Source organism: Bombina bombina, chromosome 7, assembly GCF_027579735.1.
Source record: "Bombina bombina isolate aBomBom1 chromosome 7, aBomBom1.pri, whole genome shotgun sequence".
Classification (NCBI taxonomy): domain Eukaryota; kingdom Metazoa; phylum Chordata; class Amphibia; order Anura; family Bombinatoridae; genus Bombina; species Bombina bombina.
Window position 1 is genome coordinate 137,870,600 of NC_069505.1, and position 16,476 is coordinate 137,887,075.

Genomic DNA, 16,476 nt, shown 5'->3' on the forward strand with positions numbered 1-16,476 from the left:
TCTATCTGGTCTAATCAGTGTCTACTGAATGAGCATCCCCAAATTGAAACAAAAAAACATCTTTTAAAAGCAATTAAAATATATGTCTAATATATAAACAAAAGCACCTCCCTAGGAAAGTATACACAGAGATATGTAGACAAATCAGCAACATGTATCCAGCTATTCAATCAATACTTATGTGGCAGGCATGAATAGGTTTCCCATTAGTGACAGTTAAGTGGCTTACTCAATGTAATTTAAACAGACATAAGTCCATTCCTGTACTTACGTGCCTAAAAAATATTTATTTCAAAATTACTGGGTATGTCATTGTGCGATCAAAGACAACTGTACCTCAAAATGTAATTAAACAAACATGCGTATGTATCAAATATAAGTCAGCAATGCACCAGAAGACCTCCAGACCAAAATCTTGACACTTGCCCCCCCCCCCCCCCCAATTCTAAAAATTATGGGTTTTGTACACTGCAGACATCACAAGTGTAAAACTCCAACATGCGAGGATATAGGCAAAATTTTAATGGTAAATCTGTCAAGGTGTTTACTATCTTTTTAAGCAATAGGACTTGACCGATAATAAAACACAGATCTATTTATAAAAACCCTTTCCCTGCTCCTAAAATGGAGATAAAAGTGATGTTTCCAGAATGTTAGTGATGAAGATTAATTGACTGTGACATGAGCGGTAAAGCGCAGGGTATTTGAATTTCATATCTATATTAATAAGTTATAGCGTAACTTGATTACAACTGATGAATTAAACGCCATCTAAAATATCACTAACATTTCAGGTTTTTAAAAATGGAGAGTTTACCATAACTTTAAACATGCTTGCTTCAGTGTAACATAGCAAATGAAGTTGAAAAATGACAGAAGTCCATCAAGTTCAACCTATACAAATCTTAAAGGGACATGAAACCCAAATTTTTTCTCTCATTATTTAAGTAGAACATACAATTTTAAACAACTTTCCAGTTTACTTCTATTATCAAATTTTCTTAATTCTCTTGGTATCATTTGTTGAAAGAGCAACAATGCACTGTTGGTTGCGGACTGAAAACATAGGTGAGCCAATGACAATCGGGGTGTGTCTTTTTGTCACAAACAAAACAGACCAAGAATTGTGCTTTCTTCTGTTATGTGTGATCAGTCCACGGGTCATCATTACTTCTGGGATATAACTCCTCCCCAACAGGAAATGCAAGAGGATTCACCCAGCAGAGCTGCATATAGCTCCTCCCCTCTACGTCAGTCCCAGTCATTCTCTTGCACCCAACGACTAGATAGGATGTGTGAGAGGACTATGGTGATTATACTTAGTTTTTATGACTTCAATCAAAAGTTTGTTATTTTACAATAGCACCGGAGCGTGTTATTACTTCTCTGGCAGAGTTTGAGGAAGAATCTGCCAGAGTTTTTTACTATGATTTTAACCGGAGTTGTTAAGATCATATTGCTGTTCTCGGCCATCTGAGGGAGGTAAAGGCTTCAGATCAGGGGACAGCGGGCAGATGAATCTGCATTGAGGTATGTAGCAGTTTTTATTTTCTGAATGGAATTGATGAGAAAATCCTGCCATACCGTTAAAATGACATGTATGTATACACTTCAGTATTCTGGGGATGGTATTTCACCGGAACTACTCTGTTAAAGGTCACTAATCCTTTTAATAACTATTTATCATGTTAAACGTTTTTGCTGGAATGTAGAATCGTTTACATTGCTGAGGTACTGTGTGAATAAATATTTGGGCATTATTTTCCACTTGGCAGCCTTTTTTGCTTTTATTTGTGACAGTTTCGTTTCTCTTCACTGCTGTGTGGGAGAGGGAGGGGCCGTTTTTGGCGCTCTTTGCTACGCATCAAAAAATTCCAGTCAGTTACTTTTATATTTCCTGCATGATCCGGTTCATCTCTGACAGATCTCAGGGGTCTTCAAACTTCTTTGAAGGGAGGTAAATTCTCTCAGCAGAGCTGTGAGAATTCTTATAGTGACTGTGAATAAAAACGTTGCTTTGTATTTTTTATGTCAAATTTAATTATTGTTATTTTACTAATGGGAACAAACCTTTGCTAAAAGTTGTGTTGTTTTAAAGTTTGATGCTATAACTGTTTTTCAGTTCATTATTTCAACTGTCATTTAATCGTTTAGTACCTCTTTGAGGCACAGTACGTTTTTGCTAAAAAAGATTATAACCAAGTTGTAAGTTTTTTTGCTAGTGTGTTAAACATGTCTGACTCAGAGGAAGATATCTGTGTCATTTGTTCCAATGCCAAGGTGGAGCCCAATAGAAATTTATGTACTAACTGTATTGATGCTACTTTAAATAAAAGTCAATCTGTACAATGTGAACAAATTTCACCAAACAGCGAGGGGAGAGTTATGCCGACTAACTCGCCTCACGCGGCAGTACCTGCATCTCCCGCCCGGGAGGTGCGTGATATTATGGCGCCTAGTACATCTGGGCGGCCATTACAGATAACATTACAAGATATGGCTACTGTTATGACTGAAGTTTTGTCTAAATTACCAGAACTAAGAGGCAAGCGTGATCACTCTGGGGTGAGAACAGAGTGCGCTGACAATACTAGGGCCATGTCTGATACTGCGTCACAGCTCGCAGAGCATGAGGACGGAGAGCTTCATTCTGTGGGTGACGGTTCTGATCCAAACAGATTGGATTCAGATATTTCAAATTTTAAATTTAAATTGGAAAACCTCCGTGTATTACTAGGGGAGGTCTTAGCAGCTCTTAATGATTGTAACACCGTTGCAATACCAGAGAAACTGTGTAGGTTGGATAAATACTTTGCGGTACCGGCGAGTACTGACGTTTTTCCTATACCTAAGAGACTAACTGAAATTGTTACTAAGGAGTGGGATAGACCCGGTGTGCCGTTCTCACCCCCTCCAATATTTAGAAAGATGTTTCCAATAGACGCCACCACTCGGGACTTATGGCAAACGGTCCCTAAGGTGGAGGGAGCAGTTTCTACTTTAGCTAAGCGTACCACTATCCCGGTGGAGGATAGCTGTGCTTTTTCAGATCCAATGGATAAAAAATTAGAGGGTTACCTTAAGAAAATGTTTGTTCAACAAGGTTTTATATTGCAACCCCTTGCATGTATCGCGCCGATTACGGCTGCGGCAGCATTTTGGATTGAGTCTCTGGAAGAGAACCTTAGTTCATCTACGCTAGACGACATTACGGACAGGCTTAGAGTCCTTAAACTAGCTAATTCTTTCATTTCGGAGGCCGTAGTACATTTAACCAAACTTACGGCTAAGAACTCAGGATTCGCCATACAGGCACGTAGGGCGCTGTGGCTAAAATCCTGGTCAGCCGATGTTACTTCTAAGTCCAAATTACTTAATATACCTTTCAAGGGGCAGTCTTTATTTGGGCCCGGTTTGAAAGAAATTATCGCTGACATTACAGGAGGTAAGGGCCACGCCCTACCTCAAGACAAAGCCAAAGCTAAGGCTAGACAGTCTAATTTTCGTCCCTTTCGGAATTTCAAAACAGGAGCAGCATCAACCTCCACTGCACCAAAACAGGAGGGAGCTGTTGCTCGTTACAGGCAAGGCTGGAAGCCTAACCAGTCCTGGAACAAGAGCAAGCAGGCCAGGAAACCTGCTGCTGCCCCAAAGACAGCATGAATCGAGAGCCCCCGATCCGGGACCGGATCTAGTGGGGGGCAGACTTTCTCTCTTCGCCCAGGCCTGGGCAAGAGATGTTCAGGATCCCTGGGCACTAGAGATCATATCTCAGGGATACCTTCTAGACTTCAAATTATCTCCCCCAAGAGGGAGATTTCATCTGTCAAGGTTGTCAACAAACCAGATAAAGAAAGAGGCGTTTCTACGCTGTGTACAAGATCTGTTATTAATGGGAGTGATCCATCCGGTTCCGCGGTCGGAACAAGGACAAGGGTTCTACTCAAACCTGTTTGTGGTTCCCAAAAAAGAGGGAACTTTCAGGCCAATCTTAGATTTAAAGATTCTAAACAAATTCCTAAGAGTTCCATCCTTCAAAATGGAGACTATTCGGACAATCTTACCCATGATCCAAAAGGGTCAGTACATGACCACAGTGGATTTAAAAGATGCTTACCTTCACATACCGATCCACAAAGATCATCACCGGTATCTAAGGTTTGCCTTCTTAGACAGGCACTACCAGTTTGTAGCTCTTCCATTCGGATTGGCTACGGCTCCAAGAATTTTCACAAAGGTTCTGGGTGCCCTTCTGGCGGTACTAAGACCGCGAGGGATTTCGGTAGCTCCGTACCTAGACGACATTCTAATACAAGCTTCAAGCTTTCAGACTGCCAAGTCTCATACAGAGTTAGTTCTGGCATTTCTAAGGTCGCATGGATGGAAAGTGAACGAAAAGAAGAGTTCTCTTTTTCCTCTCACAAGAGTTCCATTCTTGGGGACTCTTATAGATTCTGTAGAAATGAAGATTTACCTGACAGAAGACAGGTTAACAAAGCTTCAAAATGCATGCCGTGTCCTTCATTCCATTCAACACCCGTCAGTAGCTCAATGCATGGAGGTGATCGGCTTAATGGTAGCGGCAATGGACATAGTACCTTTTGCACGCCTACACCTCAGACCGCTGCAATTGTGCATGCTAAGTCAGTGGAATGGGGATTACTCAGATTTGTCCCCTACTCTGAATCTGAATCAAGAGACCAGAAATTCTCTTCTATGGTGGCTTTATCGGCCACACCTGTCCAGGGGGATGCCATTCAGCAGGCCAGACTGGACAATTGTAACAACAGACGCCAGCCTACTAGGTTGGGGCGCTGTCTGGAATTCTCTGAAGGCTCAGGGACTATGGAATCAGGAGGAGAGTCTCCTTCCAATAAACATTCTGGAATTGAGAGCAGTTCTCAATGCCCTTCTGGCTTGGCCCCAATTAACAACTCGGGGGTTCATCAGGTTTCAGTCGGACAACATCACGACTGTAGCTTACATCAACCATCAGGGAGGGACAAGAAGCTCCCTAGCAATGATGGAAGTATCAAAGATAATTCGCTGGGCAGAGTCTCACTCTTGCCACCTGTCAGCAATCCACATCCCGGGAGTGGAGAACTGGGAGGCGGATTTCTTGAGTCGCCAGACTTTTCATCCGGGGGAGTGGGAACTTCATCCGGAGGTCTTTGCCCAAATACTTCGACGTTGGGGCAAACCAGAGATAGATCTCATGGCGTCTCGCCAGAACGCCAAACTTCCTCACTACGGGTCCAGATCCAGGGATCCGGGAGCGGTTCTGATAGATGCTTTGACAGCACCTTGGAACTTCGGGATGGCTTATGTGTTTCCACCCTTCCCGCTGCTTCCTCGATTGATTGCCAAAATCAAACAGGAGAGAGCATCAGTGATTCTAATAGCGCCTGCATGGCCACGCAGGACTTGGTATGCAGATCTAGTGGACATGTCATCCTGTCCGCCTTGGTCTCTACCTCTAAGACAGGACCTTCTGATACAGGGTCCATTCAAACATCAAAATCTAACTTCTCTGAAGCTGACTGCTTGGAAATTGAACGCTTGATTTTATCAAAACGTGGTTTTTCTGAGTCGGTTATTGATACCCTGATACAGGCTAGGAAGCCTGTTACCAGAAGGATTTACCATAAAATATGGCGTAAATACCTATACTGGTGCGAATCCAAAGGTTACTCCTGGAGTAAGGTTAGGATCGCTAGGATATTGTCTTTTCTACAAGAAGGTTTAGAAAAGGGTTTATCAGCTAGTTCATTAAAGGGACAGATTTCAGCTCTGTCCATCTTGTTACACAGGCGTCTGTCAGAAAATCCAGACGTCCAGGCTTTTTGTCAGGCTTTAGCTAGGATCAAGCCTGTGTTTAAAGCTGTTGCTCCGCCATGGAGTTTAAACTTAGTTCTTAACGTTTTACAAGGTGTTCCGTTTGAACCCCTTCATTCCATTGATATAAAATTGTTATCTTGGAAAGTTCTGTTTTTAATGGCTATTTCCTCGGCTCGAAGAGTCTCTGAGTTATCAGCCTTACATTGTGATTCTCCTTATCTGATTTTTCACTCAGACAAGGTAGTTCTGCGTACTAAACCTGGGTTCTTACCTAAGGTAGTCACTAACAGGAATATCAATCAAGAGATTGTTGTTCCATCCTTGTGTCCAAATCCTTCTTCAAAGAAGGAACGTCTTCTACACAATCTGGATGTAGTTCGTGCCCTCAAGTTCTACTTGCAGGCAACTAAAGATTTTCGCCAAACTTCTTCCCTGTTTGTCGTTTATTCTGGACAGAGGAGAGGTCAAAAAGCTTCTGCTACCTCTCTCTCTTTTTGGCTTCGTAGCATAATACGTTTAGCCTATGAGACTGCTGGACAGCAGCCTCCTGAAAGAATTACAGCCCACTCCACTAGAGCTGTGGCTTCCACTTGGGCCTTTAAGAATGAGGCCTCTGTTGAACAGATTTGCAAGGCTGCAACTTGGTCTTCGCTTCATACTTTTTCCAAATTTTACAAATTTGACACTTTTGCTTCTTCGGAGGCTATTTTTGGGAGAAAGGTTCTTCAGGCAGTGGTTCCTTCTGTATAATGAGCCTGCCTATCCCTCCCGTCATCCGTGTACTTTTGCTTTGGTATTGGTATCCCAGAAGTAATGATGACCCGTGGACTGATCACACATAACAGAAGAAAACACAATTTATGCTTACCTGATAAATTCCTTTCTTCTGTTGTGTGATCAGTCCACGGCCCGCCCTGTTTTAAGGCAGGTAAATATTTTTTAAATTATACTCCAGTCACCACTTCACCCTTGGTTACTCCTTTCTCGTTGATTCTTGGTCGAATGACTGGGACTGACGTAGAGGGGAGGAGCTATATGCAGCTCTGCTGGGTGAATCCTCTTGCATTTCCTGTTGGGGAGGAGTTATATCCCAGAAGTAATGATGACCCGTGGACTGATCACACAACAGAAGAAAGGAATTTATCAGGTAAGCATAAATTGTGTTTTTTGCCACGCTCCATAAACACACAAAACAATTACTAGATTTGGAATGTAATTCTAAGAAACCAAGAATCTTTATATTGTACATGTTACATGTTAATTTCATTGAGAGGATATACTTGAACTGGCTGCAGATACAAAACTAAAAACCATGTTGAATGTAACAAGAAAAAACCTTTTTAAATTAACTCAGCTTCCAGAAGAAATGCAAGACCGCAACAACAGTTTTAAATCAAAACAAATTCATTTAGACAGAGCAACGCAGGATAAATTCCAGAATATTTGCACCCACTTCACTAAAGTCACAAACCATTTGTTTGTTTAAAACAAAAATGAATTTATTCAAGGAGAAGAATCATCCGTTTAGAAAATACCGCAGGTTTGGAAATGCGTCGTAAAAAATGAGAAAAATATGTTTAAAACCCCCCCCCACAAAAAAAAAAGTAAAAAAACAAACTAAGTGTATACAATTAATAAGGTGGGAGAATGGATATTCTTTTCTTACCCAACTTAAGAGGGTTCTGAAACATATAGATAAAATGGAAACAAAACAAGTTTCTATGCCACCAAGGTTTTCATGAATCACCAGCAGGTAAGCTCAAAACATTTCCCTGGCATAAAGAGTTATAAAGTTGCCATGTGAACTCAGAAAAAATAACAGTTGATGTGGATCAGTTGGTATCATGCATCAGCACAACAGAACATACTCATCACTTGCCAAAAATGACTTCATTTGGAGAGCAAATGGTACAATTAAAGAGGTTTTGTTTATTTCATCTTGTAGCATAAACTATAGTCCAATACATTATGTCACTGAGCCTCGTTGTCTGCCCACCTGTGGTCTATGCATAATATTGCAAGTTTGCTTTCTTCTTAGCCTGGACTTCTAAGATTCCTTCCATATAATCTTCATGTGTAAGCTCTGTGGCTCCTCTGCGCAGTGCAATCATCCCCTGTGTAGAATACAAAACAGGCAGATTATAAATGGTTATCCTTAAAGGGACTTATAAAACCAAAATTTGTTATTTCATGATTGAGATAGCACAAACATTTTAAACAACTTTCTTGTATTATCTAATTTGCTTCATTCTCTTTGTATCCTTTATTGAAGGAAAAGCAATGCACTATTGGGAGCTAGCTGAACACATTGGTAAGTCAATGATAAGGAGGCATATATGTGCAGTCACAAATCCGCAGCTAGCTCCCAGCTCCTTAGCCTATGTAGTTAGGCTTTTCAACAAAGGATACCAAAAGAACTGAGCAACTGAAGTTAGAATGTTGTTTAATATTGCATGATCTACCTCAATCATGAACAAAAATGTAGAGTTTTAAGTCCTTTTAATAAAAGCTTCAGTTTCTTTAAGTCCTAAAAAGCAGAATACTCACAGCTTCCACACACACTGCTTTACACTGAGCACCATTAAAGTCATCTGTACAACGTGCTAGCTCTTCGTAGTTAACATCTGGGCTGCAAAGTCATAATGGGGAAAAAAATTACGGTTAACAGTTTCTGGTATTTTAAGACAATTCATGATTAAATCATTGTTTTCTCATCAATAGTTGCCCATGTTAACTAGGGGCAAAAAGAACCAAGATTTTGTGATAAAATATGGATGGTCAGTTTCTGAAATGGATGGTTTATTTTGTTGGCACATGATATATAGAAGTAAAATAGGTTATGTGTATTAAACTTCTACATTCTGAGACCCCAACTTTATTGAAGCAATAAGTATCCATTGCAACTAGAACCGTAGAAAAATACCTGCAGATATTAGGTTATGTTGTGAAACAGCAATCAAAGCCACAAAGGCCCTTTGATTTTCCATTATTATTTTACACTAGGACCTTAATTTTACAGTACACTGGCCCTTTTATCTATTTTCCCTGCTGGAGTGTATAAAATTGTTTACAAATAGTCAATTTTCCCTTATTTTGGAATTTGAAATAGTTGCTTTTGTTAGCTGAAACCGCCACCTATACTGACAATTTCAATACTGCAGTAATGGATACAGAAAAGCTATGTAAACAAGAAAATTACACTCCCAGTGTGTGTGTGAGGGGGGGGGTGCTTGGTGGGTCAGGAGTGGTTACTAAAAACATAATTTATGTAAGAACTTACCTGATAAATTCATTTCTTTCATATTAGCAAGAGTCCATGAGCTAGTGACATATGGGATATACATTCCTACCAGGAGGGGCAAAGTTTCCCAAACCTCAAAATGCCTATAAATACACCCCTCACCACACCCACAATTCAGTTTAACAAATAGCCAAGAAGTGGGGTGATAAAAAAGTGCGAAAGCATATAAAATAAGGAATTGGAATAATTGTGCTTTATACAAAAATCATAACCACCACAAAAAAAGGGCGGGCCTCATGGACTCTTGCTAATATGAAAGAAATGAATTTATCAGGTAAGTTCTTACATAAATTATGTTTTCTTTCATGTAATTAGCAAGAGTCCATGAGCTAGTGACGTATGGGATAATGATTACCCAAGATGTGGATCTTTCCACGCAAGAGTCACTAGAGAGGGAGGGATAAAATAAGACAGCCAATTCCTGCTGAAAATAATCCACACCCAAAATAAAGTTTAAAGAAAAACATAAGCAGAAGATTCAAACTGAAACCGCTGCCTGAAGTACTTTTCTACCAAAAACTGCTTCAGAAGAAGAAAATACATCAAAATGGTAGAATTTAGTAAAAGTATGCAAAGAGGACCAAGTTGCTGCTTTGCAAATCTGATCAATCGAAGCTTCATTCCTAAACACCCAGGAAGTAGAAACTGACCTAGTAGAATGAGCTGTAATCCTTTGAGGCGGAGTTTTACCCGACTCAACATAGGCAAGATGAATTAAAGATTTCAACCAAGATGCCAAAGAAATTGCAGAAGCTTTCTGGCCTTTTCTAGAACCGGAAAAGATAACAAATAAACTAGAAGTCTTTCGGAAAGACTTAGTAGCTTCAACATAATATTTCAAAGCTCTAACAACATCCAAAGAATGCAACGATTTCTCCTTAGAATTCTTAGGATTAGGACATAATGAAGGAACCACAATTTCTCTACTAATGTTGTTGGAATTCACAACTTTAGGTAAAAATTCAAAAGAAGTTCGCAACACCGCCTTATCCTGATGAAAAATCAGAAAAGGAGACTCACAAGAAAGAGCAGATAATTCAGAAACTCTTCTGGCAGAAGAGATTGCCAAAAGGAACAAAACTTTCCAAGAAAGTAATTTAATGTCCAATGAATGCATAGGTTCAAACGGAGGAGCTTGAAGAGCCCCCAGAACCAAATTCAAACTCCAAGGTGGAGAGATTGACTTAATGACAGGTTTTATACGAACCAAAGCTTGTACAAAACAATGAATATCAGGAAGATTAGCAATCTTTCTGTGAAAAAGAACAGAAAGAGCAGAGATTTGTCCTTTCAAAGAACTTGCGGATAAACCTTATCTAAACCATCCTGAAGAAACTGTAAAATTCTCGGGATTCTAAAAGAATGCCAAGAAAAATGATGAGAAAGACACCAAGAAATAAGTCTTCCAGACTCTATAATATATCTCTCTGGATACAGATTTACGAGCCTGTAACTTAGTATTAATCACAGAGTCAGAGAAACCTCTTTGACCAAGAATCAAGCGTTCAATCTCCATACCTTTAAATTTAAGGATTTGAGATCCTGATGGAAAAAAGGACCTTGCGACAGAAGGTCTGGTCGTAGCGGAAGAGTCCACGGATGGCAAGAGGCCATCCGGACAAGATCCGCATACCAAAACCTGTGAGGCCATGCCGGAGCTACCAGCAGAACAAACGAGCATTCCTTCAGAATCTTGGAGATTACTCTTGGAAGAAGAACTAGAGGTTGAAAGATATAAGCAGGATGATACTTCCAAGGAAGTGATAATGCATCCACTGCTTCCGCCTGAGGATCCCGGGATCTGGACAGATACCTGGGAAGTTTCTTGTTTAGATGAGACGCCATCAGATCTATTTCTGGAAGCTCCCACATTTGAACAATCTGAAGAAATACCTCTGGGTGAAGAGACCATTCGCCCGGATGTAACGTTTGGCGACTGAGATAATCCGCTTCCCAATTGTCTATACCTGGGATATGAACCGCAGAGATTAGACAGGAGCTGGATTCCGCCCAAACCAGAATTCGAGATACTTCTTTCATAGCCAGAGGACTGTGAGTCCCTCCTTGATGATTGATGTATGCCACAGTTGTGACATTGTCTGTCTGAAAGCAAATGAACGATTCTCTCTTCAGAAGAGGCCAAAACTGAAGAGCTCTGAAAATTGCACGGAGTTCCAAAATATTGATCGGTAATCTCACCTCCTGAGATTCCCAAACTCCTTGTGCCGTCAGAGATCCCCACACAGCTCCCTAACCTGTGAGACTTGCATCTGTTGAAATTACAGTCCAGGTCGGAAGCACAAAAGAAGCCCCCTGAATTAAACGATGGTGATCTGTCCACCACGTTAGAGAGTGTCGTACAATCGGTTTTAAAGATATTAATTGAGATATCTTTGTGTAATCCTTGCACCATTGATTCAGCATACAGAGCTGAAGAGGTCGCATGTGAAAACGAGCAAAGGGGATCGCGTCCGATGCAGCAGTCATAAGACCTAGAATTTCCATGCATAAGGCTACCGAAGGGAATGATTGTGACTGAAGGTTTCGACAAGCTGAAATCAATTTTAGACGTCTCTTGTCTGTTAAAGACAGAGTCATGGACACTGAATCTATCTGGAAACCCAGAAAGGTTACCCTTGTCTGAGGAATCAATGAACTTTTTGGTGAATTGATCCTCCAACCATGATCTTGAAGAAACAACACAAGTCGATTCGTATGAGATTCTGCTAAATGTAAAGACTGAGCAAGTACCAAGATATCGTCCAAATAAGGAAATACCACAATACCCTGTTCTCTGATTACAGACAGAAGGGCACCGAGAACCTTTGTAAAAATTCTTGGAGCTGTAGCTAGGCCAAACGGCAGAGCCACAAACTGGTAATGCTTGTCCAGAAAAGAGAATCTCAGGAACTGATAATGATCTGGATGAATCGGAATATGCAGATATGCATCCTGTAAATCTATTGTGGACATATAATGCCCTTGCTGAACAAAAGGCAAGATAGTCCTTACAGTTACCATTTTGAACGTTGGTATCCTTACATAACGATTCAATATTTTTAGATCCAGAACTGGTCTGAAGGAATTCTCCTTCTTTGGTACAATGAAGAGATTTGAATAAAACCCCATCCCCTGTTCCAGAACTGGAACTGGCATAATTACTCCAGCCAACTCTAGATCTGAAACACAATTCAGAAATGCTTGAGCTTTCACTGGATTTACTGGGACACGGGAAAGAAAAAATCTCTTTGCAGGAGGTCTCATCTTGAAACCAATTCTGTACCCTTCTGAAACAATGTTCTGAATCCAAAGATTGTGAACAGATTTGATCCAAATTTCTTTGAAAAAACGTAACCTGCCCCCTGAGCTGGAATGAGGGCCGCACCTTCATGTGGACTTAGAAGCAGGCTTTGCCTTTCTAGAAGGCTTGGATTTATTCCAGACTGGAGATGGTTTCCAAACTGAAACTGCTCCTGAGGATGAAGGATCAGGCTTTTGTTCTTTGTTGAAATGAAAGGAACGAAAACGATTATTAGCCCTGTTTTTACCCTTAGATTTTTTATCCTGTGGTAAAAAAGTTCCTTTCCCACCAGTAACAGTTGAGATAATAGAATCCAACTGAGAACCAAATAATTTATTACCCTGGAAAGATATGGAAAGTAGAGTTGATTTAGAAGCCATATCAGCATTCCAAGTTTTAAGCCATAAAGCTCTTCTAGCTAAAATAGCTAGAGACATAAACCTGACATCAACTCTGATAATATCAAAAATGGCATCACAGATAAAATTATTAGCATGCTGAAGAAGAATAATAATATTATGAGAATCATGATCTGTTACTTGTTGCGCTAAAGTCTCCAACCAAAAAGTTGAAGCTGCAGCAACATCAGCCAATGATATAGCAGGTCTAAGAAGATTACCTGAACACAGATAAGCTTTTCTTAGAAAGGATTAAATTTTCCTATCTAAAGGATCCTTAAACGAAGTACCATCTGACGTAGGAATAGTAGTACGTTTAGCAAGGGTAGAAATAGCCCCATCAACTTTAGGGATTTTGTCCCAAAATTCTAATCTGTCAGACGGCACAGGATATAATTGCTTAAAACGTTTAGAAGGAGTAAATGAATTACCCAATTTATCCCATTCTCTGGAAATTACTTCAGAAATAACATTAGGAACAGGAAAAACTTCTGGAATAACCATAGGAGATTTAAATACCTTATCTAAACGTTTAGAATTAGTATCAAGAGGACCAGAATCCTCAATTTCTAAAGCAATTAGTACTTCTTTAAGTAAAGAACGAATAAATTCCATTTTAAATAAATATGAAGATTTATCAGCATCAATCTCTGAGACAGAATCCTCTGAACCAGAAGAGTCATCAGAATGATGATGTTCATTTAAAAATTCATCTGTAGAGAGAGAAGTTTTAAAAGATTTTTTATGTTTACTAGAAGGAGGAATAACAGACATAGCCTTCTTGATGGATTCAGAAACAAAATCTCTTATGTTATCAGGAACATTCTGCACCTTAGATGTTGAAGGAACTGCAACAGGCAATGGTACATTACTAAAGGAAATATGATCTGCATTAACAAGTTTGTCATGACAATTAGTACAAACAACAGCCGGAGGAATAGCTACCAAAAGTTTACAGCAGATACACTTAGCTTTGGTAGTTCCAGCACTAGACAGCGATTTTCCTGAAGTATCTTCTGACTCAGATGCAACGTGAGACATCTTGCAATATGTAAGAGAAAAAACAACATATAAAGCAAAATTGATCAAATTCCTTAAATGACAGTTTCAGGAATGGGAAAAAATGCCAATAAACAAGCTTCTAGTAACCAGAAGCAAAGAAAAAATGAGACTGAAATAATGTGGAGACAAAAGAGACGCCCATATTTTTTTAGCGCCAAATAAGACGCCCACATTATTTGGCGCCTAAATGCTTTTTTGGCGCCAAAAATGACGCCACATCCGGAACACCAACATTTTTGGCGCAAAAGGACGTCAAAAAAATGACGCAACTTCCGGCGACACGTATGACGCCGGAAACAGAAAAGATTTTTTGCACCAAAAAAGTCCGCGCCAAGAATGACGCAATAAAATGAAGCATTTTCAGCCCCCGCGAGCCTAACAGCCCACAGGGAAAAAGAGTCAAATTTTTTAAGGTAAGAAAAAATTATTGATTCAAATGCATTATCCCAAATATGAAACCGACTGTCTGAAAATAAGGAATGTTGAACATCCTGAGTCAAGGCAAATAAATGTTTGAATACATATATTTAGAACTTTATAAATAAAGTGCCCAACCATAGCTTAGAGTGTCACAGAAAATAAGATTTACTTACCCCAGGACACTCATCTACATGTTTGTAGAAAGCCAAACCAGTACTGAAACGAAAATCAGCAGAGGTAATGGTATATATAAGAGTATATCGTCGATCTGAAAAGGGAGGTAAGAGATGAATCTCTACGACCGATAACAGAGAACCTATGAAATAGACCCCGTAGAAGGAGATCACTGCATTCAAATAGGCAATACTCTCCTCACATCCCTCTGACATTCACTGCACGCTGAGAGGAAAACCGGGCTCCAACTTGCTGCGGAGCGCATATCAACGTAGAATCTAGCACAAACTTACTTCACCACCTCCATAGGAGGCAAAGTTTGTAAAACTGAATTGTGGGTGTGGTGAGGGGTGTATTTATAGGCATTTTGAGGTTTGGGAAACTTTGCCCCTCCTGGTAGGAATGTATATCCCATACGTCACTAGCTCATGGACTCTTGCTAATTACATGAAAGAAATGATAATTTTCAATTGTTATTTCAAACAGAGAAAAGTAAGCCTTTGCGTTTATAGAGTCATCTTTCCTCCCGGTAATCTCAGCCCCTTTAATAGCTATTTTATATTAAAAAATAAACCTAAGTAAGCCATTTCCCATATATCTTATATTATGCAACAAGTCACTGAAAAGGACAATTTTACAGTACCCTATCCCTTTAAGCCATTAAAATGAAAGAAAAAAAAACAAAAAAAACGGTTAGCTTATGTAGTGGCAAGAGAGAAGTGACTATAAAACAATGCACAACAGCATTAGCAAGCGTGTTTTAGATGCAGTTGTACATCCCATGAAAAGTAAGAAGTTTTAGAGGATTTCACCCATTGGCTGCCAGGCTGGTGTGAATGTATCCCCATAAAATAAGATAGTATCTCAATAAAACCATAACAAATTTGCTACCATTATGTAGAGTCTGTTTTTATAGGATAAACAGAAGCAGCCATAACTATCAATAAATGGCTCAGTATAAGAAAAAATAAAGAGTGACAGACCAGCGTAGGTCAGTAGATGTAACGGACGTAGATTTTTATCAAAACACACAGAAACTTATCTATATACTGCATTGTCTCAGACTAAACACAAACGTTTATAATCTGCATACCTGACATTCATTTTGCGTGAGTGAATCTGCATGATTCTGGCTCGAGCCTCTTCATTTGGCATTGGAAATTCTATTTTTCGATCCAGTCTACCAGAACGAAGCAATGCAGGATCTAGGATGTCAACACGGTTTGTAGCAGCAATTACCTGTACGTAGAATTATTAATTAAAAAGGGACACTGTAATCTTCTGGTTTGCCATTCCGCTACATTGTTTTGTTTTTTTATATATCTTATTTGATGTACTTTGTTGTGTTATAATCCCAAATAAAAGTAAGAGAGCATGATACAAAACTCACTGCTAAAGCGTGACATCCATATTATATCAGAGGTAAAGAGCAGTTCCTCAATTACTCTGGGTACTTAGTGCTTATATAATTTACCAATAATAAAATAAAAAAATAAAAACTAGCATGTGTACCCAAATGGGAGCTGTGCCTCACTATTTTTGTGCATCAGACTAAATTAATAACTAAAAGACGGAAAAAATAAAATAAAAACAGAATTCATGCTTACCTGATAAATTACTTTCTCTTGTGGTGTATCCAGTCCACGGATTCATCCTTTACTTGTGGGATATTCTCCTTCCCTACAGGAAGTGGCAAAGAGAGCACACAGCAGAGCTGTCCTTATAGCTCCCTCTCTAGCTCCACCCCCCAGTCATTCGACCAAAGGTTAGGAAGAAAAAGGAGAAACCATAGGGTGCAGTGGTGACTGTAGTTTAAACAAAAAAATGTTTACCTGACTCAATTGCCAGGGCGGGCCGTGGACTGGATACACCACAAGAGAAAGTAATTTATCGGGTAAGCATGAATTCTGTTTTCTCTTGTAAGGTGTATCCAGTCCACGGATTCATCCTTTACTTGTGGGATACCAATACCAAAGCTTTAG

The 16,476-nt window shown here is 39.7% G+C and overlaps 1 protein-coding gene across 2 annotated transcripts in view; it reads right to left on the reverse strand.

Annotated features, from left to right (window-relative positions):
* Positions 1-16,476, reverse strand: part of PSMC3 (proteasome 26S subunit, ATPase 3) — a 125,622-nt gene that overhangs the window by 82,415 nt on the left and 26,731 nt on the right. Inside the window, exons 10-12 of one of the 2 annotated variants that reach the window (XM_053720343.1) lie at positions 15,588-15,733; positions 8,386-8,467; positions 7,835-7,952 (exon numbers count right to left, since the gene is read on the reverse strand). In XM_053720343.1, coding sequence (XP_053576318.1) covers positions 7,842-7,952; positions 8,386-8,467; positions 15,588-15,733 — 339 coding nt within the window. In that variant the 3' untranslated portion in view covers positions 7,835-7,841. Of the gene's footprint in view, positions 1-7,747; positions 7,953-8,385; positions 8,468-15,587; positions 15,734-16,476 lie in introns of those variants that run through there. The other variant, XM_053720342.1, reaches the window with a different exon arrangement.